This window comes from Polyodon spathula, chromosome 20, assembly GCF_017654505.1.
Source record: "Polyodon spathula isolate WHYD16114869_AA chromosome 20, ASM1765450v1, whole genome shotgun sequence".
Taxonomy (NCBI): Eukaryota; Metazoa; Chordata; class Actinopteri; order Acipenseriformes; family Polyodontidae; genus Polyodon; species Polyodon spathula.
This window is the reverse complement of record NC_054553.1, coordinates 7100720-7125049: the sequence shown is the minus strand read 5'-3', so window position 1 is coordinate 7125049 and position 24330 is coordinate 7100720. Positions and strand designations below refer to the sequence as shown.

Sequence of the window (24330 nt, the reverse complement as noted above, 5' to 3'; positions counted from 1 at the left end):
CCTGAAAATCAGAAAACAAGAAAAACCTTTTGTTTTGTTTTTTAAATAGATAAAACATCATAAAAGCAAAGTAAAATTAAATCTGAAAAAAGTGCCCTTTTTTGTTCTTTAAAATTGTTCCAGAGGGAAAAATCTTCAAGAAAAGAAAACTGGTGCTCCTGCTATAACCAAACTGTTTCTCTGTCGTACCAGCTTGCAGAAGTGGAACCAAAAAGCCAGTCTTAAGCTGGGTCTACACTTAGCAACTTTGTAGTGCTACCAGTTGCTGCTAGAAATCCCCCAGTCAACACTTAAATTGCATGTCAGTAACTGAAACAGCAGCCAGCCAGGAATGGGGCACATATAAGCTGCTTGAGTAGACCAGTTTAAAACCCTGGTCTGCTCAACACAACCAGTTGTGCAACTGCTCTTAAGTAGCCATTTAACTGCCTACTCCTACACAAGGTAGTGTCTAGGCATGAATCCATAATTGAATATAAATCCATAAATCCTTCTTCAAAAGAGTTACATAAACCTCTCTATCCCGGCAGTAGAATAACTGACCTGGCAAGATTCAACAGGTGATTTTCCACAAGCGGCAGATATGAAACAAAGATTCACAAGCTGCAACAGCAGGAACCGTGGGGCAGCACTGTCTCCTAATCTATCGCAAGGCTTTTTCACAGTCTTAAAAATGATAAAATACCAATGCTGCTAAACTGTCATATATTTGATATATTTCAACTGTATCACAGCTATGTGCAAGTGTGTAGCAGCCAGCAGCTGTGTCCCAGGACAGCAGGGTTCTTGCGGGTTGGCAAGAGAACATCACTCAAGTTTCAACGTGAGCCAACCGAGTGAGCAAAAAATGTCAAACAAGCAAAGCTATTGCATTTTACGAGACGTCAATGTGAAGACTCACAAATGTTTCTCAAGAAGCTACAAAACAAACCGTAGTGCCTTGGAACCTTACAATCATCCATTTCAAATGGGAAGGGAGACTTTTTCCAATTGGAAATCTACAAGTGGAAGGAGAATTTCTTTTTGCTTTGATTTTTCAATGCCCCTAAAAAATACTGTTCTTGTACCACCCTTAAAAAAAACACAGCCATTTATTTATTTAAACAAAAAGGAAAAATTCACAGTCTTGAAACATTTTCTCTCCTCTCTTTCTTTCTCTTGCTGTGTTCATTTCTAAGGCATCCACAGGTGCCATGTCTAAAGTCCAACCATGCTGAACGTTTTAAAGATCCCTCACAGTGAGAATGCTCAGTGTGAAGGCAAGGCTGAAGGCAGGGGCTGTAATAAAGGGGAATCAGAAAATGGCAGCCAGCTAAAACCACTACTCTTTAAATAACACAATTACCTTAGAACTTCAGCTATGCATGTATATTATTATTTTATTTACAGTAATACATTTGAAATTTTGTAAAATCATCTTACAGCGCATCAAAAGAATTACAAAAAAGGCCGCCATTTTTTGATTTTGTAGCCTTGTCGCCTCAAGCTCTTTGCATCGACTGTAGCCTTTTTGTTGTTGTTGTTGTTTGGCCCTGCCCTTTCCTTATTTACTTACTCATATTGGTTTAAATTTAGTTTCCAAAATAATAAAGATGGCGACCGCTGAGTGACACACAGGCCGGCATCTTTGACAGCAGAGGGGACCAGAACACTCCCATTGCTAACGGATACAAACCCCGCCTCCATCCTGTAGGACCCATCCACTTCAGGAAACAGTTGGAGTCACGGTCTGTACCCGTCCAGTTCAGCACGGCGTACAGCTGGCAATTCCCTCCCTCCCCCAGGGCAAGTGGAGCCATCCCCATGTGGGCGTGGTGTGTGCAGAGGCCCCGCCCCTCACAACATGACATGTCGACGCCGGTGCAGAGCCAGGTGGTCGGAGCGCGAGAAGCTTCGGTCGCAATCGGAGCAGCGGAAGGGCTTGATCCCGGTGTGCTTGCGGAAGTGTCGTGTCAGCTCATCGGAGCGGGCAAACTTCCACGTGCATCCCTCCCATGTGCAGTGGTATGGCTTCTCCCCTGAATCGCAAGACGAAGAACTGTGTTAGAGATGCTCAGCTCGCAGGCTGCTCACAACAGAACCCCATTACACTTCCACCAACAATATCTTAGAGTCGGAGCCTCCTAATGAGGATACTGCCAATCATTCATTGAGAAACCTGCCAAATTCATACAAGTAGGCAGCAATTTACAGCAGGTTTATGTAAATATAGTGACAGTGCTTACTCACTTACCACACATGCTGTGACTGATAAGCAGGTTTAAGCAGATTACATTTCTCACAAAACATACGAACCATATGATTCAGATTGCTGATTATAAAAGACCTTAAATCTATGAAAGAGGAAATGCACATGACATTCTGAAAACAAGATGACTTTTGTTTATCGATTTAGGTTGTATGCGTTACACAAGCGTAGGAAAGACATTCTAAAATGATGTGTCTTACAAATTAATTGGACCTCTACACAAAAGTGTGTGTTACATATTGTGGGCATATTTGTCATCCATAATTTGAAGTAGCCTGCATAAAGCACTTACTTACACGAATAATAAAATGCTCACATGCACTGACAGACTCAAGTACATTCAACTTAGCCCAGAAAAACGTCCTCATTAAATAGACTACTTAAAGTGATTGCAGCTAACAATCTGTAACTCTTACAGATTGGGTATTCCACTCGCTATAGTCTCAAATGTTCAGTTAAGAAAGATACACTTTATAGTAAACTTTTATTTTAAAACGTGATGTGTTTGCAAGCCACGTTTTAAGTTTGTGTTGCAATTGCTTAGTAATTTCACCTGGAGAGTGGCATTTCTTTGCATTCGTATTGTATTCTGTGTGTGGGTGTGTGTGTATGTGTGTGTGTGTGTGTGTGTAACAATAACAATAATAATACCGTTTAACTGTGAAGTCATTTTCATAAACAGCCCACACCTGTCACACAAGACACAACTATGCAAATCAAACAATTTGTGTCTAGACCTTTGTTCTACTTGTATGTTCCTTCTGGGGCCCACAATGACCTTTGAACCCAAATGGGTTGCCAAACAGTCAGTCTGTCACTGAAGACGAGGGGAGTAAGTGTGGCCTTGGCGTGAGAGTAGGGGGCTGGAGCAGGAACAACACGTTAAATTCCTGCCTGACTCAGGGACACCCAACAACTGCAGAGCCCAGAATAGGTTGTGCACAATTAAATCAAGTATTATGCAAATAAATGTTGCAGGTCTTGTATGATTTTTAACTCCACATTTTGTTCCTGGTGCAGACTGGGCACTAATTTCAATGTAAAACAAGTACAGTACTTCCTGTACTTTTAATATATATTGTACATATTTTTTTTTATATTCTATTAAACACATACCTGGCACCCCTACTGCCTACTCTTAAACAAGACTAAGAGTCAAGACTAAGAATCGGTGCCAGCTTCTGGAGAATTTTAACTTAACCAAGAATGTTAAAGCCACCAAAAACTTCAAAAAGTAGGCATCAGGTCCTATATCCACCGCTTGTACATAGGCGCAGATCCTGGGGGGGGGAATAGTACATGTATTTGTCCCCCCCACAAGGACATACACTTTTATGACCTCTTAACAATATTTTTAAATGGCTTTATGATTCAGAATTATTAACTTGTTTTGTTGGGACTATAACGCACCAGATTCTCCACCCCTCCTTATTTTACACAATGAACTAGTCCGAGCATGTGAACCTGAAACGCCTCATTTGTTTGCACACGTGCCACTGATGAAGTTGATGCGTACGATAATGTATTTTTTTGATTTTAGAAATGGAAATTCGATTTTTTTTTTGGGAAGCTACCTGCAAAACAAACAAACAAACAAACATAACAATACAGTGCAACAACTTGGTGCTGGCAGTGAAAAACTGACAGAAGTTAGTGAGGTAGGGTTTTTTTTTTTTTTTTTTTTTTTTTTTTTTTTTTTTTTTACACACACACACATTACATTATATATATATATATATATATATATATATATATATATATATATATATAAGATATATAATATATATATTATATATATTGTTATTTTGATAAGGGCAGCTGGCTCTTTGAGCTATATATATATATATATATATATATATATATATATATATATATATATATATATATATATATATATATATATATATATATACAACATTATATATAAAATATTAAGGCTAATCTTACACACAAATTATTTTGGGAAACTTAATGCAGCTTCTGTTATTTACCGAAAAGGCTTTGATATGAATATGTTTAATTAAGGGGACAGGTGAAAAAATGCAAAAACAAAATGGAGATAGAAATGTGTTTTGATGAAATGTAGCTTATCGTTTTGTGAAGGTAATCGCTGAGACTACTGCAATTTCGACTTGATACATAACTTGTTTCCAACTTGTATTATCTAGCTAGCTACAACACATATGCATTGATAGTGGTGATAAACTGTTTAATAAATAACTGTGCAAAGCAGGAGACAGAGTAGATGTATTTATTTTAATACAGGGTCAGCTACATTGGCTACTTCTCAGAAACCTGCTGTAGGTGTAAGTAATGAATTAGTTGGCAGCAAAGGGAATTTAAGCATCGTTTTGTTGCTTACAGACAGGTTCCTCAACATATCCCCAGATTCTTGTACAGCTATAAAAAGCAGTTGACATACATGTACATATTGAGACATCTCCTTATATCCCCATATCTTGATACTCTCAGAATGTCTTTACCAAGTTCCAACCCAGTCAGAAGTTCAAGAGATACATTTTACATTCTAAGGAGTTGACAACTCCACTATGCCCCCAGCACAGGGTCTGCATTCCGAGCGAGGCACAACAACCTACTGTTTCATTAAAGGATGACAGATAAATCCCTAAAGGTCTAGTCCCTTCAGTGGAGCTCGAGTGGGGCGAGACCAGCAGCAGATGGAGGAGCTCTGAAGGGAGTGTGTACCTGTGTGTATGCGGCGATGTGCCTTCAGGTGAGAGCTCTTGGTGTACACTTTGTTGCAGCCGTCGTAGTCACACTGGTGGACACGCCTCCTCTTCATCTCTGGAGACCCGGGGGCCTGCCGATGTGGGGTGGAGCTGAGAGAGGAGAGAACGGAGCACTGGTAAAGACAAACACAATGAAAAACAAGAACCCCAGATTCTTTCATAGAGACAAATTAGGGGGAAAAAAAAAAAGTGCCCACCTCTGTGCGTATTTTGTGTTGTATGTTGTGTGTTAATGTTGGTGCATAGTCATTGGTACACGGGATATAAACGGGTCTGTGTAACACGAGTGTTTAAAATGTATATTTGTATTTAGGCACGAGGATTGCACAGCACTTCATGTGCAAGTAAAATGTAACAAAATGTGAGCACGGGGAATTGCAATTTACTAATTCACGTGCAGTTGTACCGCGACTCCAATTGAATGATTGATTACCAGTCGAGTCTCGGTACAGCTGCATAAAAGCAGCATGTTTTCACTCACTCGGGGTTGTGTGTTCGGTGAGTGGAGAACGGGTGTGGAGAGGAGAGAATTAAAAACGAGAAAACTAAACAAAGTAAAATATATAACCGCTGTTTTGACTCGCTGTGTTTGTCTGTTAGTCCACTGTTTGTTTAAGTGTTAGTCCGTTTTGTTTGTTTGTTTATTTTGGCCTCATGTGCCGTGTGCTGTTTTTGTTACAGCCTTTTTATTTACTGTCTGTTCATTTATTAAATGCTGAGCGCAAGGAAGTGCTCAGCTTCCCCAAAACTCCACCTCTCCGTTTATTTTGTGTTGGTTCCTGTTTCTGGTCTGACGTCACCCACTGCAGCCGTCTATGTGACAGGCCCTAATACAGCTTTCACAATGTCTACTTTCCAAGAAAAGAGCGACACTGAGGACACAGGGGTGCTTTTAGGGTTTAAAAAGTTACCAGGATGTGAAGGAAATGACCAAAAATGGGAATCTAAAGAACAAGAAAAATACATTAGTTAAGATAACTCATACCCATACCAAGTCTCTCTCTAATCCCACAGGCCGTGGGCGCAGCAACTAAAAGCCACCAGCTCACAGATTGAAGGCTAATTGGTGGAACGTGTTGGATTCAGTTTAAAGTTATTAGATCTACATATTGCAGTGGTCCCCATGTCATTTCCCAACCCCTGCACATCACAGCATGTACGGTGTTCTACAGGATCACGTTTCAGCAACACATCTCCCAGCCTCTTTCTGATCCTCTGACTGCCGAGCTATACATAGCTGCTGACTCAGCGGAATGCCATGGGATTGACTCCCGCTGCTGGGAGAGAATTCCCAGGACGACCCGCCAATAACTTACTGACAATCCGGGCAGATAACTCACTCTATCCCCAAACGATGAAGCAGGTCTCTGGAAATTACCTGCTTGTAATTTCCAAAGATCTGTATATGCAGGACAGGTAAATAACTAAATAAATGAATCCAATCTGAAGTTGCTGTGAATTCACTGGACCCAACACAAGCGTAAAACTGACAGCGCATCATCACATTCGACGGTGTAAAAATCTGATGATCAGACACTAAATAACAAGTTGCATCAAATGGAATGTTACTTGTAATTTGTTTGCATCAGACCCGGGCTCAATTCCAATTATAATTGTGCAATTCGTAATTCACTGTAATTGTAGTTGAACCGGAACGGAATTTTATTTGTGATAATACCATATAACTGATCGATTACAGTTCAAATTACGCATTTATTTGTCATTCGATCATTAGTTATATACCGGTAGTATGTTTTTGTATTTGTACCTGCAATTATTGCTTGGCTATTTACAATAGAGTAAACATGTTAATCTGTGTAGTTGTTTATGTTACTTTTTAGCAGAATTGTAATTAGAATTGTAATTGCTGCTGCCTAACTGTAACTGAACAAATTAGCACTGGAACTGGAATTGCAATTTCAGCAAACAATTCTGCTGTATTTGTAATTATAATTATAATTGACCACAGGTCTGACTTGAATGTCCCTTTCAATATTGTGTTTTTTTGTTGTTTTTTTTGTCTATGACCGGCAACTAGAATGGAGGAGCAGATCCTAAACTCAAAAGCACCTTAAAAGACTAATGTATATATGAAATCTGAAGCTCACTACTCTTTAAAAACAACCCCCCCCCCCTTGTCTACCCAATGTTTACCCTGGAAGATAAAGGGTGTAATACTGCCATGATGACAGCAGAGGGCGCTGCTTGTATGTGTTTCCATTGCTGTGTATTTTTCACTGCTGACTGCAGTCTAGCCTGCTGCTCTTTCCCAATCCGCAGCAGGGCGTGGAGGCAGCAAGTAGACTCCTCGATTACGTAACCACTGTACACCGAGCACAAGCCTGCAGTGAAAAACCTTGCCAGACTCCATACCCCATACCTCCCTCACACAAGAGACAGAGAAAACTACTCGCTAGTCCACCCACCTAGGTTACCTGTTTCAAACAGGGAGGCTGACACTGGCCACCAATCACCTTGTGTACTGACACCATGGCAACCACCCTTCGAACAGGGCAGGATTGTGAGCCTGCAGGCTGGGGAGGTGTTCAATAAAACTGCAGTGTTATTAACCCTGTTATGTGTGGTGTAAACCATGCACTTGGTCCCTTTGGATGCATATCAGACCTAGCACACAATGTACTGTAGTGAGAAACAATAACTGTACAATTGAAACATTAACCAAAAACTGTTGTGGCAAAACTTGAGTGGGAATTTCTAATAAAAAAAACACATATTTGAGTCCTCGAGCACTACGAATTTGACAAAGTAAGTCAAAGACAGATTTTAACTGTCATCTCAGAATATTTTGAGTCATTTTGACTCAATGCTATGAGTGTCTTAATAGTTGGTTTACACTCCCCATTAGCATCCCCATCTGACCCCACAAGGATTCGTATGTGCGGAACAGGATGCAAGTATCAGGCCCAGGTGGTTTCTTAATACCTGTAACACTGAAAGTTAACAAAAAGCTCAACAGCAAAACAGTAATCATTTTGTGACGGTTTCATAGTTGGTGAATTGGGCCGAGGGAATGAGACACTTACCCCATCCCAGAATGCAGTGGGTGGTAGGAAGTGACGCCGGTCTCTGTGCCACTCTCTGTGTCACTGTCGCTGTTGATTTCTACTGGGGAGGCGGAGCCAGGCTTGATCCGAACTGCGGGAAGACAGAGGAGAAACTTAAACACAGCCCCACAGATCAGTCCTTGGGAACCCTCAACCCTCTATTCAATTGACAACATTCTCTGGAAATGACCTTAACATGTGATGCGCAGCCCTATGCGACACCTACATGAGTTTTAATAAGAACATGAACTGCTTGAAGCCTCACGTTTTGGCTCGGCTTCTCAGAACAGTGACCAGTCTGCTCTTTTCAGCAGAGTGTGACCTGAAGTGAAATGCAGTCTGCACCAGCAGAGCAGCAATCAAATACAAGAATATCTTCATGGGGGAAACCTTAACTTGAGGCCATTAATATGAATGAATAATACAAAGTTTACAATGAAGTACCTACAGGACATGGAGTGTGGCAAGCTATTATTAGTCTGAAGCATCATTTCCTCTTTGAGAAACTTTCAGAATGAAGGCAGCCCCACCCCTAAGCATACTGTCCCCAGCTGGCCGAACAAGACCACCCCCTCCAGAACACAACATGAAAGGCTTCCCCGAGTGGGTAAGAACACACTGGCTACTGTTCATGTATCCCTAAGTAATGGTCCATCTTCAGACTATTAAAGCCTAATTACTGTTCAGTTACACTCTAATAAAAACAGATTGGAATACCAATTTTTATTCTTTTGTTATTATTATTACTACATTCTGCTTAGATTGGGGTTTACTTAAGCAATTCTTAAAGAGTTGACTCCGGGATACCAAGAGATTTAGTGAGCAAGCAGTCTGAGTGAAGTTATCCGGCAATAAACTCCTCATCCCCAGCTATACTGCTTTCGTAGAAAAAAGGAGACAATTTCCGGGGTGCCATTCTACTTGAGATGTCTTGCTCATTAAAATCCTTAGCGTATGTTTAAAGAGGAGACAATTATCTATTCAGGGATACCAAAATAGTAAATAAGTAAAGGGTCCAACCCCCACCCCTAGTCTTGCTGTAAAAGATTTGTTGTTTCCTAACACTACTGTATACAAATGTTGTCTGGTTCCTAGATATGCTTCTTACCCGATCCCTCAGATTTGCCGTCGCTGCCGATGAGGGGCACTGTGATGGAGCCTGTCAGTCCGTCGCTGGGCATGGTGCTGTAGACCACGGGCATCGACTGCACCACCACTGGGATGGTCTGCAGGCTGCCCATCTTGCTGGGTAGGTTGACGGAGGAGATGGTGTGGATGACATGCAGGATCTGCTGGCCGTCCGCCCCCTGTGTGGAGGCCAGGATGGAGCCAGGGGAGAGGACCGCGGGGATGGTGGAGCCCAGGGTGAGGGGTGGGGGGTTGTGCGTGACTGAAGGGGTGAAGCAGACTGGGGGCGAGAGACGGGGCTTGTTCAGGGACAAGTCAACAGGTTCGGTCTGGTCACTGAACAGCAGCTCCACCGGGGGCTCCGTTTTGATTTCGCAGAGTGGGGGAGGCGGGGGTGAGGAGGAGGAAGCTGAGGACTCCATCTTCACAGCGCCCCCTGCTGGCTTGGCTGTCTCTGCAGCCCGCTCGTACTGTGAGGTAGAGTGAGAAGATACGAGGAGGAATGAGGGTGACAGAAATGCAGTGGGATACAAGAAACAGCAGGAGGGAAAGGTGGGGTGGGATAGGAAGGAGGGAAGGAGAGAGAAGAGCCGTCAATAAACAGTGTTTACATTCATTGAAGATTCATTTTTGTACTCGGATTGGATTTGAAAATAATTACAAATGGATTGTTTTTGCTGGTACTGAAAACGGTAATGTGTTAATGAATGTGTGTTAAAGAATGCATTTAAAATATGAATGGATTCTTCTAGGTTTGCTTACTGTAAAAAGTGTGAAACTATAAAAAAAACATAGAGTCCAGCATTGCAAAATCATCCACTTGTATTTCAATCGTATGCAAAGAATACACTGCAGAAAAAATATATTATCCATGCAAGAATGCAATTCCAGTCGATTTTTACTGTACTGTCATAACAATTTGCTTATTATCTCTGTGCAGAGTACTGGTTCCAGAGAACATTCCAGCTCAGTGTTCATATGCTGCTGGTGGATATGCAGGCTGTGTGAGGAAGGGTGTGGTCCAGAGGAGCAATGTCTGTCTGCTCTTGCCTGCCCCACCCAACCCACAAGGAGACTGCTCACAGAGGCACCAACAGAACCTGGCTGGGCTGGAAAGAAATATGGCATATTTCCAATGCACTTCGCCTTCTAGATAAACACTCAACAACAAAACTATAGCGGTCGTAAAGCTGCAGTGTCCCTAGAATCATGATAATTTATTCTATGTATACAAAAAACAAATACTGAAGCGCAGTCAAGGTGCAATCTTTGAAAACACACGCATCCTTGTATTGTGCGCTTTACTGTATGTTTCTGTGGGTGTTGTTTACAGCCCAGTTAGTTTACATAGTTACAAGTTAGAACAACAGTCATCTTCCAAACTCTGTGATAGCTCAAGTAACTCAATCTGACCCCTTTCACAGGGCTTCAAAAGCAATACCATTAATACACACCTTTCTCTTTTTAAATGTACTTTGTCCCCAGAGGAACACACCAGCAGTACTAAAATGCTTAGATCATGGAACAGACCCCCTTGAATGAACCCATTGATACTTAAGGCACACTGGTACAGGTTTTTAATGCTTACTATGCCAAGCATATTCAGTTTGTTTGCAGAACAAATATCAGTCAGCCTGTTGAGATGATCATTAACTATATGTGCCGTTGGATACGACATATAATGCACAAGTCTTCCTTGTTTTTATAGCAGTAAAAACTAATTGAAGTATGCATTTCCCTAAAGTAACATTACTCAATCTAGCACAGCTCTCCATTTTCACAGATTAGTACTAATCTTGGACTACGTAATGTTAATTAATCCAAAATCAGTGCTAATAAATTCCTTACTTCTATACAAACTGGCATTAAAGTCTATAGAACCCCATTATTATTATTATTATTATTATTATTATTATTATTATTATTAGGTTGTAAAATGGAAATGGGAGGAAATGTACTTTTTATCCCACTTTTAAAAGGTGCAGACAGAAACATAACATTATAGCTTAGGTTTGAATCCCTGACTCAATGCTGGCCATGTTGATTTCACAGTCCTACCCAGCTGCAGCTCAGCCACTCCAAAGCACTCCAAATGAATTTCCGAATCTCAGCCAAACCTCCCTGAAAGAGGGATTCCATTTTTTAAATACAACTGACAATACTATTGCAGTTGTAGGTAATCTCATTTATTGGCACTTCTGAGCTCAAGGTGCTTCTTTTTCTAACACCAAGAACAGTGTCTGGGGAACGAAGGCAGCTGGAGCTGTCAGACTGGCAGACAAGGCTGCAAATCCATACTTGTTAAAACATTTTTACACTCACATACATCCCCCGCTAAGGCTATAAATACAAAATTAGCTTTATCATGATAAAGTAGATCACCATGACAACTATACGTAATTCCAGAGCACTCCGGTGAAAGTATTGTGACTGTGAAAATACACCAGGTAACTCCTGATTAATTTTAACTCATGAAAATTGAGTACTTGGAACGGTAAAACCCTAACGTGGATTAAGTGGTACGGAATCTTACCCACATCACCCAACCCCCCCCCCCCCCCCACCCCCCCCCCCCCCCCCCCCCCCCCAGCCCCAACCCCCCCCCCCCCCCCCCCACCTGACGTGACACGCAGACCAGACAGACTCGAAACACTTCCTGTTTCTCAGCCGCACAGCACTGTCAGCAGAGCACGGAGAAAGAGAAAGAGGGGAGTGGGTGGAAACGGCCTTTGGTTGCCATGGCAACTAGACTAGAGTTCACTGTCTCGCTCCATTTCTTACACTTCTCTAATTTCTCTTCACATTCCCTTCCTTTCCCAGTCACCCCCTTTCCTCACCCCCACTATCTCTCTCTCTACATCACACACACACACACTTTCTCAACCACCCACCATTTCCCTCCCTCCCCTCTGGAGTGTAGCCATCCTTCATCTCTCCTCACATTTTAAACCCCCCCCCCTCTCTTCACCCCATAACAACACCACCAACGCAAACCTTTTTTTCTTTTCTTTTCTTCTTTCTCACTCACTACCACTATATGGCAGAGCTCTAGCTTCCATCTTTTTCTCCCTCCCTCTCTCTCCAGCCTCTTGGGATGAAGCTTCTGCTGAATCTCTTTCTTCCCCCCCAACTCCCTTTTACCTCTTGCTGCAACCAGATGGCTGCTAAACTTAATAATAATAATAATAATAATAATAATAATAATATCTTTAAAAAGGGGTTTAAAACCTAGTTAAACCATACTGTATTTAAAGAGTAGCTTTGTCATTACAATAGACTTTTTGGCATTTCCCCTACTATCTGTTGGCATTTGCAATCATTCAGGGTTCTGTTTCCCCACATTGTGTTACTATCGTTTTCTCTAAACCTGCCTTTACCTGGCTCTGAGCTGCATTGAGATTGTCTGTATGAACAGCCTCCCTTGTTCAATTCAAATCACATGAAACTAGCCTTTTAACACTGTCAGCCCCACCTACCTATATATATATATATATATATATATATATATATATATATATATATATATATATATATATATATATATATATATATATATATAGAGAGAGAGAGAGAGAGAGAGAGAGAGAGAGAGAGAGAGAGAGAGAGAGAGAGAGAGAGAGAGAGAGAGAGTGAGAGTGAGTGGGTGGGGCTGACAGGGATTATGAAAGAGAAATTGAAATGCCATTTGAAGCTGCTTACTGTGTTTTCTGGTAACGCCGTCAGTGAGTAATTAGTGTCAGGGTGAGCACCCCTGATTGAGTGTACGTGCCGCCCAGTAAGCAAACAGCCTCTCAGTGTGTCCAGGAGGGCCCTCATTTCCCTGCCTGTCTCTGAGCACGTTCCCTGACAGTACTGCCAGCTGGTCTGCACCCAAACACAAACAAACACGCACGCACGCGCGTGCGCGCGCACACACGAGAGAACTTTACAGCACGGCTTCTACTTTCTCAAAGTCGTCAATGTTGAAATGGATTCATTTTAAAAAGAAACACCTTCCCAAAACACTCGCTGCAGGTTTTATTTAGCTCATCTCGTTTGCAGGCTGTCATCATCATTCCGTCTTCAAAATAACAGTGAATGATTTCTTGGTAAGCTGCAGGAAAAATCGACCCAGTCCCAAACAAACAAAGTTTTCTATCGCAAGCTTGACAGTCCTGAAAGGGCTACAAACTTTATACGCTCAGTTGCAGTAGTGCTACCGGGCTTCATAGTCTCGTTACACGGAAATCGCCCTGTGTGCAGTGCAGTAAAGTTCTGTCAAGGTGCTCAGTTGTATGCAAAAGGCAAGTCTATTTGCAAACCTGACCAATGCAAGAGGGACAGATACTGGCTGTATTTCTGTCGGTACAGATTTAAACAGAAGCTGACAGCTCTTAGGCAAATAACCATGTTAATTGTGAATGGTCTTTTGAAGAGGACTGCCAGGTTAGAGCCACGTCACGACAGAAAGCATGAAAACACTGTGCAATTTGTCCTGGTGCATTAACCTCAAAAGGAAGCAGAAGAGATCATGTGTACTGATTTTTGATTGCTAGTAAGTAAACGCACTGGTAACCCTATTGGCAGATTCTTCATGCATCTTTAAAGCACCGCAGGGGTTATAGAGGTACAGAGAGGAACATACGCATCCTCACCTCCATGAAAATAAATAAAACATTGCAGGTGTCATGAAAAAGTAGTTCAACCTGCGTCTGCAGCCTAATGAATAATGTGCAGAACCAAATGTTAAACGTCAAGTGCTTGGAGGAATTACTACACACCAGGTTATTGGATGTAGTTTTCAGGATATATGTAAACATGCAAGTGCTTGCCAATGCTAGCAAGCATAAGCCTCTGCTTAAGAGACAGTCCATCTGAAACTGACAAAAGCTTGGGTGCACACCAGCTAACTCTCAGCCCTTAATGCAAACTTCTCATCGCCCTCCAAAAGTTTCCCTCCCCCTAAGACACATAGTGAACAGCTTTGATATTCCATTGTATCGTCACATCCATAGGGGTCAGCATTTCCCATTATTAGAAAATGACTTGGACCTACCCAAGAACGCATGACCTAATTTCCAAAGTGCAAGCATAACATAAACATTTCTTGGATGTGTTGAAATATTACACAAGCGTCCATACACCCTGTTTGTTTCTAATGTAGCACATTAACTAATATGGCACAACAAAAACAAATCATTATCGCTATGCATTTCAATTTCAAATGCTTGCAGAGACAGAGCACAGGAGATTGCACCATCTCAGATGCAGTGAGTGGATTCTATAGAGACAATTAGGAAAGTCGAAGACAAAGAAGTATGATTTGCAATTAGAGGGGGATAAAGGGCCAGGCCAAGTACCCAAAAGACTTCAATGCCCCCAGGCAACACCCAGTGTAACCACTGAAACTGCATGTGTATGCACTTGTGCAAATGTGGGTGGGGGTGGGGTTGGTTTCAGTTTGTATACAAGGCTTGCTGGAGGCTGGTTTCTATGGCAACCTGGCTGGGATGCTGCAGATTCCACAGAGGAATGTTCAGGAAAGTTTGTTCCAATGGTTCTGTGGAGATCACGCTAGAAAAGCAATATTCTAATTTGCTTTGGTATTGTGGTCACCAAAGTGGTCAATGCAAAGGCTGGAAATTCATATGAATTCTGTGGAAATAGCTGTGCTAACCCTACAATACTCAGCTAGAATTTATAATGAAGCCTCTTGTTTTAAAGTTATTACTGGCAAAACTAGAAAAAGTGTGAACAAAATGATTTATAAGTGCTCATTAAGGTGCAGGGCAGCAATTCTAGGGAGATTAAAATGTGTTCATAAAGTACAGAGTCCCAGTTCTGGACAGCTGGGAACGGTGTTACTTTCTGTGTCTGGGAATTACTGCATTAAACCGATTTACCCAACGAGACTCCTGCCAAGGTCTTTAAAATATGGAATGTCTCATAATACACTGCCGCATTGTTTGTAAAAATACTGTTCAGATAATAACACTTGTCTGTGTACATACACACACACATACTGTATAAGCAATGTTGAAATCTACTTTGGGTGTATGATAATAGAAAATAGCAGCTGCCACCCAATTTGAAAAAATAAATACAAAACAAACTACTACCGTATTTGCTTTTTCTGTAAAATAAACCAATGAAACAAGATTTTGAACAACCTTTTACCATCAATTGTGTCATTCCAGTATGCATTATTTCTAGTATAACAATTATCTGATGGAATGTCCCAGTACATCCCCTTCAAAGTGATGTACAGTCCATTAAACAGCACATATCCCCCACTCTTCAGCATTAACTTCACATAGCTCCCACTAATCACCCCCACCCCACTGTGCGGGAAGCGCATGCTGGGATCCACTGCTCAGGTCTGGCTCACTCACTCACCGAAGCTCCCGGTTCTATGGGCTCCAGCTTGACTTCTATGGCTGGCATCCCCTCAGGCGTCAGTGTGCTGCTGGGAAAGGAATCCTTGGGATTGGCTGTGCTCTGAAAAAGAAGAGTGAGAGAAAGAGAGAGAGCGTGAGAAGGGGAGTGTGTCAGGGTGGGGGGTGGAAAAGCAAGGGGGTCTCAAACTGCAATCTAAAATCAAAAGCTCTTCTTTTCTGTTAAAAAACAAAATGTACACTTCTTGTTTATTTATTTACGGTTTGAATGGGATAGAGATGGAAATAACACTCCCATTCCTTAGCAGTCCCTCCTGGTTTTACTGCTGTTTTCTGAAAGCTCCATTCAAGGTTTGGCTGTAAATGGTCTGTTTCCCTATAGTAGAGAAACACAATTACTACTAGCAACCTGGTATAGAGGGTCCCCAGTGGGGGGCACATCTGTGTGGAATGTCATGCAAGACTTACAAGTGTTGTTTGAATCTCATTTTTGCCGAGTTGTCAATCCTGGGGGTCCTGAAAAAGAGCGCTACATTAGCCTTTGCTCTCCGGTATGTTAGAGAGGAAAACCGTCTCACTCTGTTATAGTATAGCAACCGTTGGTCAGGCGCCCACATCAGCACAGACTAGTCTAGCTGGTTCCTTGCATCCAGGGTTAAGCAGCTTTTCAAAGTAAAAAGAGGCTATTGGCTTGATGGCATGAACAGAGGTTATTGGTTGATCTTCAATAGGACATTTAAAAAAAAAAAATGTTTTAAATATATGGAAAAGAAAACAGCAAGTTTCACCTTTCCAACCACTCTGCAGGGTTTTCAAAGCACAGCATATACTGTGACGATAAAGTTCAGTGGGGGGGGATTCTATTTCATGTAACACAGGAAGTGAAAATGTTGCGGCAGGAAAAACTGGCTTTACCAGTAAAAAGATCAACAGCTAAACAACACAGGACTTGTGAGAATGTTGTTATGTTAATGAGGTAAGAAACAGCCTTGGTTGATACACCTTTAAAAATACAACATGTAGCTCTTCATCAGTTACCTCTTAAATCAAGACTTGAAAGCCGTAAGAAGTCATAAACCGCAACCACCAGTTGGTTTAAATCAATTTGACACAAGTTCAGAAGTCATTAGTTATTGTTTATCTGCTCGATCTGTAAGGGGAAAATAAACTGTAGCTATGTTAGTTTACAAATGTAAACTCAAACTCCGATACATTTAGAGGAACAGTCTTGAAAATACAGGAATGGGTGGTTGGGGCTGCCGCTGCTTCATGTCTGATGGCACTAAAAGCTTCTGGGTGACTAAGATCCTTTCAGACAGTCTGTTTTATTGTGGTGAGAGGTCTTCTTCAATACCACACCCGACTGGGTCCCAACACTAACCTCAAAACCCAATGGCCCCTTCTGTAACACACACTGACCTTTGACATCGCACTCCGACAGGACGAAAACAAACCAATAAAGTTTGGGCGAGCACACGCCTGTAACACCACACCCTTTCCAAAAAGACGTTTCCAAAATTAGACGCTCGGTAAAATAACAATTAGCTGGGGAGTGTGCTTTTCAGTATTGGTTAGATTGCTGAGTAACAGTTCTTCATTCCTCAATGAAGGGGTGGGGTGATGGTACCAAGAGTCAAGAACTGTGGGTGCATTCAATGTTTCTCCAAGATAGCTGTGCTTACAGCATTCAGCTGCTGCCTGCCTGGTCCCCTGTAGCCATGCCTGCTCTACAGTATACACTATGGCAGATGTACATGCCTTGCAGTTACACTCTTCTGAAAAAGAAAGTATGGACAGAAACTGCTGGTTGACTAACTCATTGTAACAAATGTTCTTAGCTTAGCTTATGTCACCGATTTTCCACTGTTTGGAAAGTGACCATATAATACATTTATTATGGAGGGTCAATTGCCTGCAATTTGCTTATGAAGGGCCCAAATGGTGGCCACTGTGTCCTCGATTTGAATCCTCCCAAAAATTGTCCCGATGATGCCTAAATGCACAGCTCAAACTTCCCTGACTGGCCGACCAATTGCAGGATGCACCAGGGATTTTCATTTTTACATATTTTCAGCGAATGAATCAAACTACACCAGCAGTAGCCAAAACTAATACCACGAGCATGTGTGGTCTCTGGTTTCGAGCCCAGCCCTCTATTGGGAAGGCAACGAGCAGCAAGTGTGTGTAACCTAGTCAAAACGTGAAAGCCAATCCAATGAATTCTGACTTCAGTAGTAAAAGGATATTCTTTGTGAAGATGGTTTAACAGACAATTTTAGCAATAATTTTAATATAGAAAGGTTCTCAGCTGCTCTGCTTACCCTAGGGCCCCTTAACCCTTAGGTACATCTGGGACTTAATGAAACAATAAGAAGCATCTGTGAAGTGATTTATCTTACTGTGTTCCCTCCAGGACCAATGGCTCAGGCATCAATCTATTTGAGCCCCCATCCTGGAATGGTCTCTGGAACAATAGCCCCTTACCTTCCACAGCCTGGGCCAGAGAGCTTGAGAAAATTCCACTGTGAGGTGTGGTAGAGAACAGGCAGGGCGGGACCCCCTAGACAGATGACTATCATTAAATCTGCAAACAAACGCACTTGAACACTGCAGCTGTGCCAACTAAACTTAGTAGGATAATCGTGCACATGTGCACACAAACTCACAGACACACACACACACACACACATTAATGTAATTTGTCTGTTAGGTGTTTAAAATGCTTTTGAGAGATATTTGTCATTCCTTATGATTGCCGCTTGTTTAAACAGGGATGCTACACAATATCAGTAGTTTGCAAAGTCTTGGATACAGAAGAACATGCCGCCCACCAGGCACGAGCAGTCACATTAGCTGGTTATAAGGTTTTAGAGGCTTGCCATAATTTCACACACGGACACAAAAATGGGATTTAAGTATTGACAGTGGTTATATACATTTTTTTTTAATATTGAAACAAAGTAGTATTTTGAGTCAAAGCGATCATTTTTGCGTTCGTTCATATGACATCATTCATAAATGATACCAAAAAGATATACAAGAAAACCAAGGCATAAATGACGTCTAAAATAAACACACTGTATGGGAAAGTGGTTCCCATTAAAGGCAACGTCGTGGGGTACTGGGGTTGTTTTACTGTAATATGATGTACAACCTTCAGATTAGAACCCCATCCTCGTAGCAGCTGTTTAATGTACTGTGTAGCTGCCATAGAGACTTGGCAAGAGAAGGAAACAGCTGAGCCCCCAGCCCCCACCTACCCCACCCCCTCCAGCCAGGCTGTGAAGCAAATCGGGAGCAGGCTGGAAATCTACCCTGCAGTTTCATTCACCCGGACCAGAGAGCAAAGAGCCAAAACCACTCCCCGGATCTGTCCACAGAAGCCACAATTCCGCTCTGCAAGAGCGGCTTAAAACTGAACAGAGAAGAGAGGTGCTCTGCTGGGCCAGGCACCTCACAATGTCACTGCAGGGGAAGGTTTCTCAGTGTTTTGGATAATAGAAGCTGTGATGGGGGGTGGTAGTTGAAGGAGAACCTCAATGGTTAAATGTGTTTTGGACAGGAGTGCAAATTACAGTGACGCCAAGAAGGAGAGGAGTTTGCATGTTTTTAAACTAAGGAGGGGGATGATTTAGAGGTTGGAGTGATACTAGACTGTTAAAGTGAAGGGACTGCAGAGTTTGGAAGTGGGTGTGAGTACAACTCTCTCATACAAAGAGCAGGGCTGTATGAGTACAATGGATACAGGAAGCTCACTGGGCAGAAATGAGAGAGAGATTCACTGTATATATTTGAGTTTTTGTTTTTTCGCTAATGCAGGTGTTTGTCTGGGCAGTGTCCCTCCATGACCGGACGTTTGATTCAATAGCACAACAGAACAGGGAAATACCATAGGTCACAAATACACACCAAAAGAGCTTTGATGTTTGCATTTAATAGGACACCCCTGAGCTTGTTGCCTATAGACTGGGGCTAATCAAGCTCGCAGTAAAACCTGGAATGGTGAAACTGCTATGCAATAGTCTTATTTCCATCCTTAAGTTACTTCATACAATTACTCATAAAACCAATGATCCAGTAAAGAAACATTTTCTATCATGTTATAAATGTTGAAACATTTATCTATCCTCCATGCTTAAATTCATAATTTTCCAAAAATAAAAAAGATTGAAGTTAAGCTCTGAATAGACCAGATTATTCTAACGCAGAATTCCTACAGTGGTTGTAATGGCTGCTGGCCCCTGATCTCATGGACCATGCTGGGAGCAGTCAGCATCAGTGTTTTACAACAGTACAGGGGAGCTGCCCAACTTTCCAAACAGCAATGAAGATACTGTAGATAGTCGACTTTATCTCCGGCTCTGCTTCACGCATGTTTGAATCGGAAAATGTTCCACTCCTCCCTTCCCGGGCCTACAGGGAGTTCATCGGAACGTGGGGCCCCACCCCGCTCTCCTGCCACGGGCTGATTAACCATGTCACAGAGAGGGTGAAGGGATTAGGAGCATGGGAGTTAACATACAAAAATAACAATCTCTCTTCAAAAAAACTTCGGTTTTTATTTTTATTTTTTAAACAAGTACGGTTTTTGTTCATTCTATACAGGGAATAGGGAATCTGACCCTCTGAAAGAAAACTAGGAAACTCAGGAAGTGAGAGTAGCAAACAGCTGAACACAACTAGGGAATAAAGAAACAAAGGTGCTGTCATTGCTCTTCGTGCAGAGAGAAGGGGACCCTGATAACCCCCAACCCATTAACATCTTTCTGCCCAGATTCCAGAGCAAGCTCTCTTCCCCTCGGGAACGGGCCAGTAGTGGCTCAAGTGATGTCAATTTGGGGACAGTGGGCGTAGGGGTGTGTGTGCAATGCCAGTACAATACTCCCCCTACGGCTTCCTAAGGGGGGGGGGGGGGCAGCAAAGGGGGACTCCGACAATTACAACAAACAGGCTTAAGCAAGCCAGAGATACCAGTTTCCCATTTCATCTTAACTGCTAAGAAAAAGAATTTCCAACAAGCTACCATCAAAATTGTAGGAAACAATGAATAAAAAGCAGCACTTGATTAGATTGGGGCCTGGCAATGGTTTACGCAGTTTCACACGTCCATAACTGTTCATTTGTTATTGGTTGCTGTGATAGCAATGGATCCCATAATTAACCTTCAGGAGAATAGGCTGCAGCTCAACAGTTAGAGTTCCTTATTAGAAGCTCAGAGCTGAGCTACCAGCTTGGCCCTACAGCCCATTTCCCTCAGCCTTGCTGTGTGTCCTATAGAAACTTTGTCCAACAGTTCTTCTCCAGAGGAGTCAGTTACAGCAAGGTAAGGGATCAATGTAGGGTGAGAAGTGGTATAGGGGAAAACGAGAGTCTGCTAAATGACCTAATGCAAGAAAATGATACAGCGCAATCAATAGGGGGTTAATGGAGTGTAATATTTGATATAGATCATCCACTGTTTAGATCATTAAAAGATTACTCTGTGATACAGAATGGTCATCTGTGATGTGTTTCTTCATACCTGCGGGGTGCCTTACAATTCTCTATTTCATATGTAATAATCTGACTAGTAAATGCCTGATCAAGGACAAATTAACCCGACTGACACATGAATTACTGGATTAGTCATGCTTAAAGGTAGCTTATAGTTTCATAACTAAATTATGAAAACAAAGTGTAGGAGACAGTGAAACTCATTCTACTCATACCCTGTATGTGTTAAATACACAGAAGTGTGTCAAAGAGAGCTTGTCCAGCAATCTGATACTGACTGCAACGGCACAATGATACCTGATTTTCATGAAATGACTCGCATGCAGTTTTTCTAAGACTGGATGCACTGGTCAGCAGAGACAGGGATTCTGTGTTTGAGGACAGATTCTCGCTCTCACTTCTTGGGGGTTTATTTTGACACCAGAATTTAAAACAGCCAAATGTTATTATTTTCTATGTGAGCCAGCCCTCTCTCTGTCCCCAGTTTTCTACATAGTGGGAAAGTGAGACGACTCTGAAATTAATGAAATTGTGTTGTATAGCTCCGTCTGTCATGAACACCCCCCCCCCCCCCCCCCACTGCCCTGCACAGCTGTGACCTTCCATGCATATCCTCCAAGCCAGCCTCCTGTTCTCAATCAGCTCACCCTGTCTTAAAGAGACAGTGCACCAGCAAATAGCTACTAGCTAATCTCAATTCGATAAGGGAATGGTTTTAGTTGAGACACCCAGGGAGGTGTGTGTGTGTGTGGGGGGGGGGGGGGGGGTCTTTTATTGACACTGCGAGTGTCTGTAATCATGTGGCTATGTGTTAGGTAAGGTAATAACTGCAACAATGTAATAGGATTCAAGGATTTAAAGATTTTATAGAAGGCTGATGTTTCTGAAATGCACAGAATTTTTACCAAGTACAGAAGACTCGCAAAGCATCTTAGTAACTTACAATTTTTTTAGTTGCTTCACTGTTTTTAGTTTGTACAGCAATAAAAGCGTATTGCTTTTGTTTTGTGCTTTTAATTTACATTTTCTTTAACTTTCCATTGTTGGGGTGTTTGGAATCTTGCAGGTTATGTTGCTCCAACACTTGTGTTCATTATTATCATCCCTACCCTCCCCTCCCCAACAGTAAAGACTGTATCGTTGAATCAGTTAAATTCAGTTAAAGTGTTGAGGAGTAGCCTTTCATTTCCTTAATTCACAAATTCTTGTGAGAAGATGACCTTTCAACCTTGTTGGCTTCAACTGGTTTATATTTTAATATTGGTCTGTATGAAATAAAAAAATATGTTGCTACAAACCCCACCTCTACCTTGAACACCTCAGCCTTTACCTGGAAACACTAATCTCCTGGGCCAGGCAGCCAGCTGGATTGTTGCCATGGAAATAACAGGTGGCTTCTATGTCCTGGTTCTGCAGTAATCAGGGTCTCTCAGACCAGTGATCCCATTTTCAAAAGACCACACTTCCCCATGCTTTTCAAATGTTCTATTCTGCTGTAACTTCTAGCCCACACTGCCTCCCTGACCCTCAAACACTGTGCTGTATTCCAGACCTGCAGTTCTAGCCAATGTAAACACAGACCTTCCAGTCCCATTAGTCCAAATGCCTCACGGCCCCTTGGCTCTCTGTTAGTAGTGCCTCCCAACCACCAAGACATTCTGCCTTTTAGCCAGCTCACCATTCCAATTGCATATGTGCTACCAAGTCCCTATACTTAAACATTTATGCTACACTACCTCCTCATCAATCAACTCTAACCACAAAGCCACACTGCCTCCAGGTCTCTCAGGTCTCCGTGGGGACTCGCTAGACCTCACTGCCCATCCTGTATTCCAGTTGAAGGGCCTTTATCAGACCTATGCCTTCAATTGTCTACTGGTATTAAAAGCCCAGCTGAAACAACGACCCCTCATACATGTTATGTGGCATTTAGGCTTCTTTTGCAGGCTGTATATGTTGTTACTGACAGATTAAATGAAGTGTTTAAACATGAAACTGTGTACTATGACATTAAATTACATAGAGGATGACTGTTTAAATAAATATAATTCACCTTGTTTTGAAATCATGTGAATAAACCTGGGTAATCCTGTGAGACTTGCCTTGGTTTTGCAATTGAAAGGTGTGGAAATGTTTTTTCTAATGACATAAAAATGTAATTAAAATATATTCGCATTCAAGCATATATCCAGTACAAGGTGTACATTAAAATAAAAGAAAAAAACACTTTTTATTGCGTCTAAATTACACTCAAATTAAAATCCACATCGAAAATAATAACACTCTGGAAATGTAAACGCGTGTTTATTTATAGGTTGCCAGCTCTGGTCTTGAGTTGAGACATGACAGTTTGATGTTGACCATTAATAACCAAGCACACACCTTCGCTTCGAGCGCCAACTATATCTGACCAGAGTTGCGGTTTTTGGAGGCGGTACTGTAGCTTTAAGACAAGCTTAAGATGGTGCCTCGCACTGCCGCTGCATCTGAGCTTCCTTCCTGTCGCACGCTTACAATTGTACAGCCTGAGATCGAGGGAGCTGATATCTGCAATGATTTGCAAACGCAAATCCGCGAGTTACCTGAGCTAAAAGAACAGTTTTTTATTTATATTTTTTTCCCCCAAGACTACAGCTTTAAACAACGTGTCCGACTGACCTGCTGCAAAATTGCTACCTCCGCACCAAACCAGGCGACGATCCAATGACACAGAATAGACGTTCCACTGTAGGCTAGCAGCAGTGTGTTAATCTATACCGGTTTCGAATATGTTTTGAACACATGGGAAGTTAGACAGCAGACAGACACAAAACCGTATCCCAGTTTGGAAAATGTGAAATGGACTTACTTTCTTGTTCTTCAGAACCTCCGTGTGCATCTCGGTGGCAGCGGCAGATGCTGAGGAGGGGGGCGCCCGGGTGGGGTTACGGTTTCTCCGGCAGTTTATTTTCATTTAAATTCCTTTTCTCGGGGCGACTTAGACCATAGCTTTCGCTTTGAAAAACCTCTTTTCTCTGTGTGGCTCTCCCTCTCTGTTGTTGCTCAGTTCGGGTAGATTTTTTTCTCTCTCCTCCGCCTCTCCCTGTCCCTGACCCCACCCTGCGTCTCCACCCCATACACTGCATGCAGTGTCAATCAAAGGTATTGCAGCCGCAGCCCTTGGGAGAACGAGCACTTTCTAATCTCCTTATTTGTTATTTGATTTTTTTTTTTTACCTAGTCGTCATCCCCACACCCCTGCAGGATCCACACCTCAGAAGGCTACATGTTAT

The 24330-nt window shown here is 42.2% G+C and overlaps 1 protein-coding gene across 2 annotated transcripts; it reads right to left on the bottom strand.

Moving 5' to 3' along the window:
* Nucleotides 1-46: 46 nt before the first annotated feature.
* Nucleotides 47-24276, bottom strand: LOC121295689 (Krueppel-like factor 8). Of its 2 annotated transcripts, XM_041220655.1 has the most exons (7): nucleotides 23907-24276; nucleotides 16034-16081; nucleotides 15567-15668; nucleotides 9172-9661; nucleotides 8043-8154; nucleotides 4955-5088; nucleotides 47-2018 (listed from the first exon to the last, which is right to left on the bottom strand). In XM_041220655.1, the coding sequence occupies exons 3-7, from the start codon at nucleotides 15612-15614 to the stop codon at nucleotides 1837-1839; spliced, it is 966 nt and encodes a 321-aa protein (XP_041076589.1). In that variant the 5' UTR covers nucleotides 15615-15668; nucleotides 16034-16081; nucleotides 23907-24276; the 3' UTR covers nucleotides 47-1836. The 2 variants fall into 2 exon arrangements, with proteins under 2 accessions (XP_041076589.1, XP_041076588.1); XM_041220654.1 differs by lacking the exon at nucleotides 16034-16081 and having other exon boundaries at nucleotides 23907-24275.
* Between the last annotated feature and the right edge of the window lie 54 nt (nucleotides 24277-24330).

Excerpts from the sequence above, each read along its gene's own strand:
- LOC121295689 (XM_041220654.1), bottom strand. The coding sequence starts at position 24,011 with ATGAAAATAAACTGCCGGAGAAACCGTAACCCCACCCGGGCGCCCCCC. Across the intron at positions 15,669-23,906 it reads AGGTTCTGAAGAACAAGAAA|AGCACAGCCAATCCCAAGGA; the intron begins GTAAGTCCATTT and ends CTTCTTTTTCAG. Across the intron at positions 9,662-15,566 it reads CCATAGAACCGGGAGCTTCG|TACGAGCGGGCTGCAGAGAC; the intron begins GTGAGTGAGTGA and ends TCTACCTCACAG.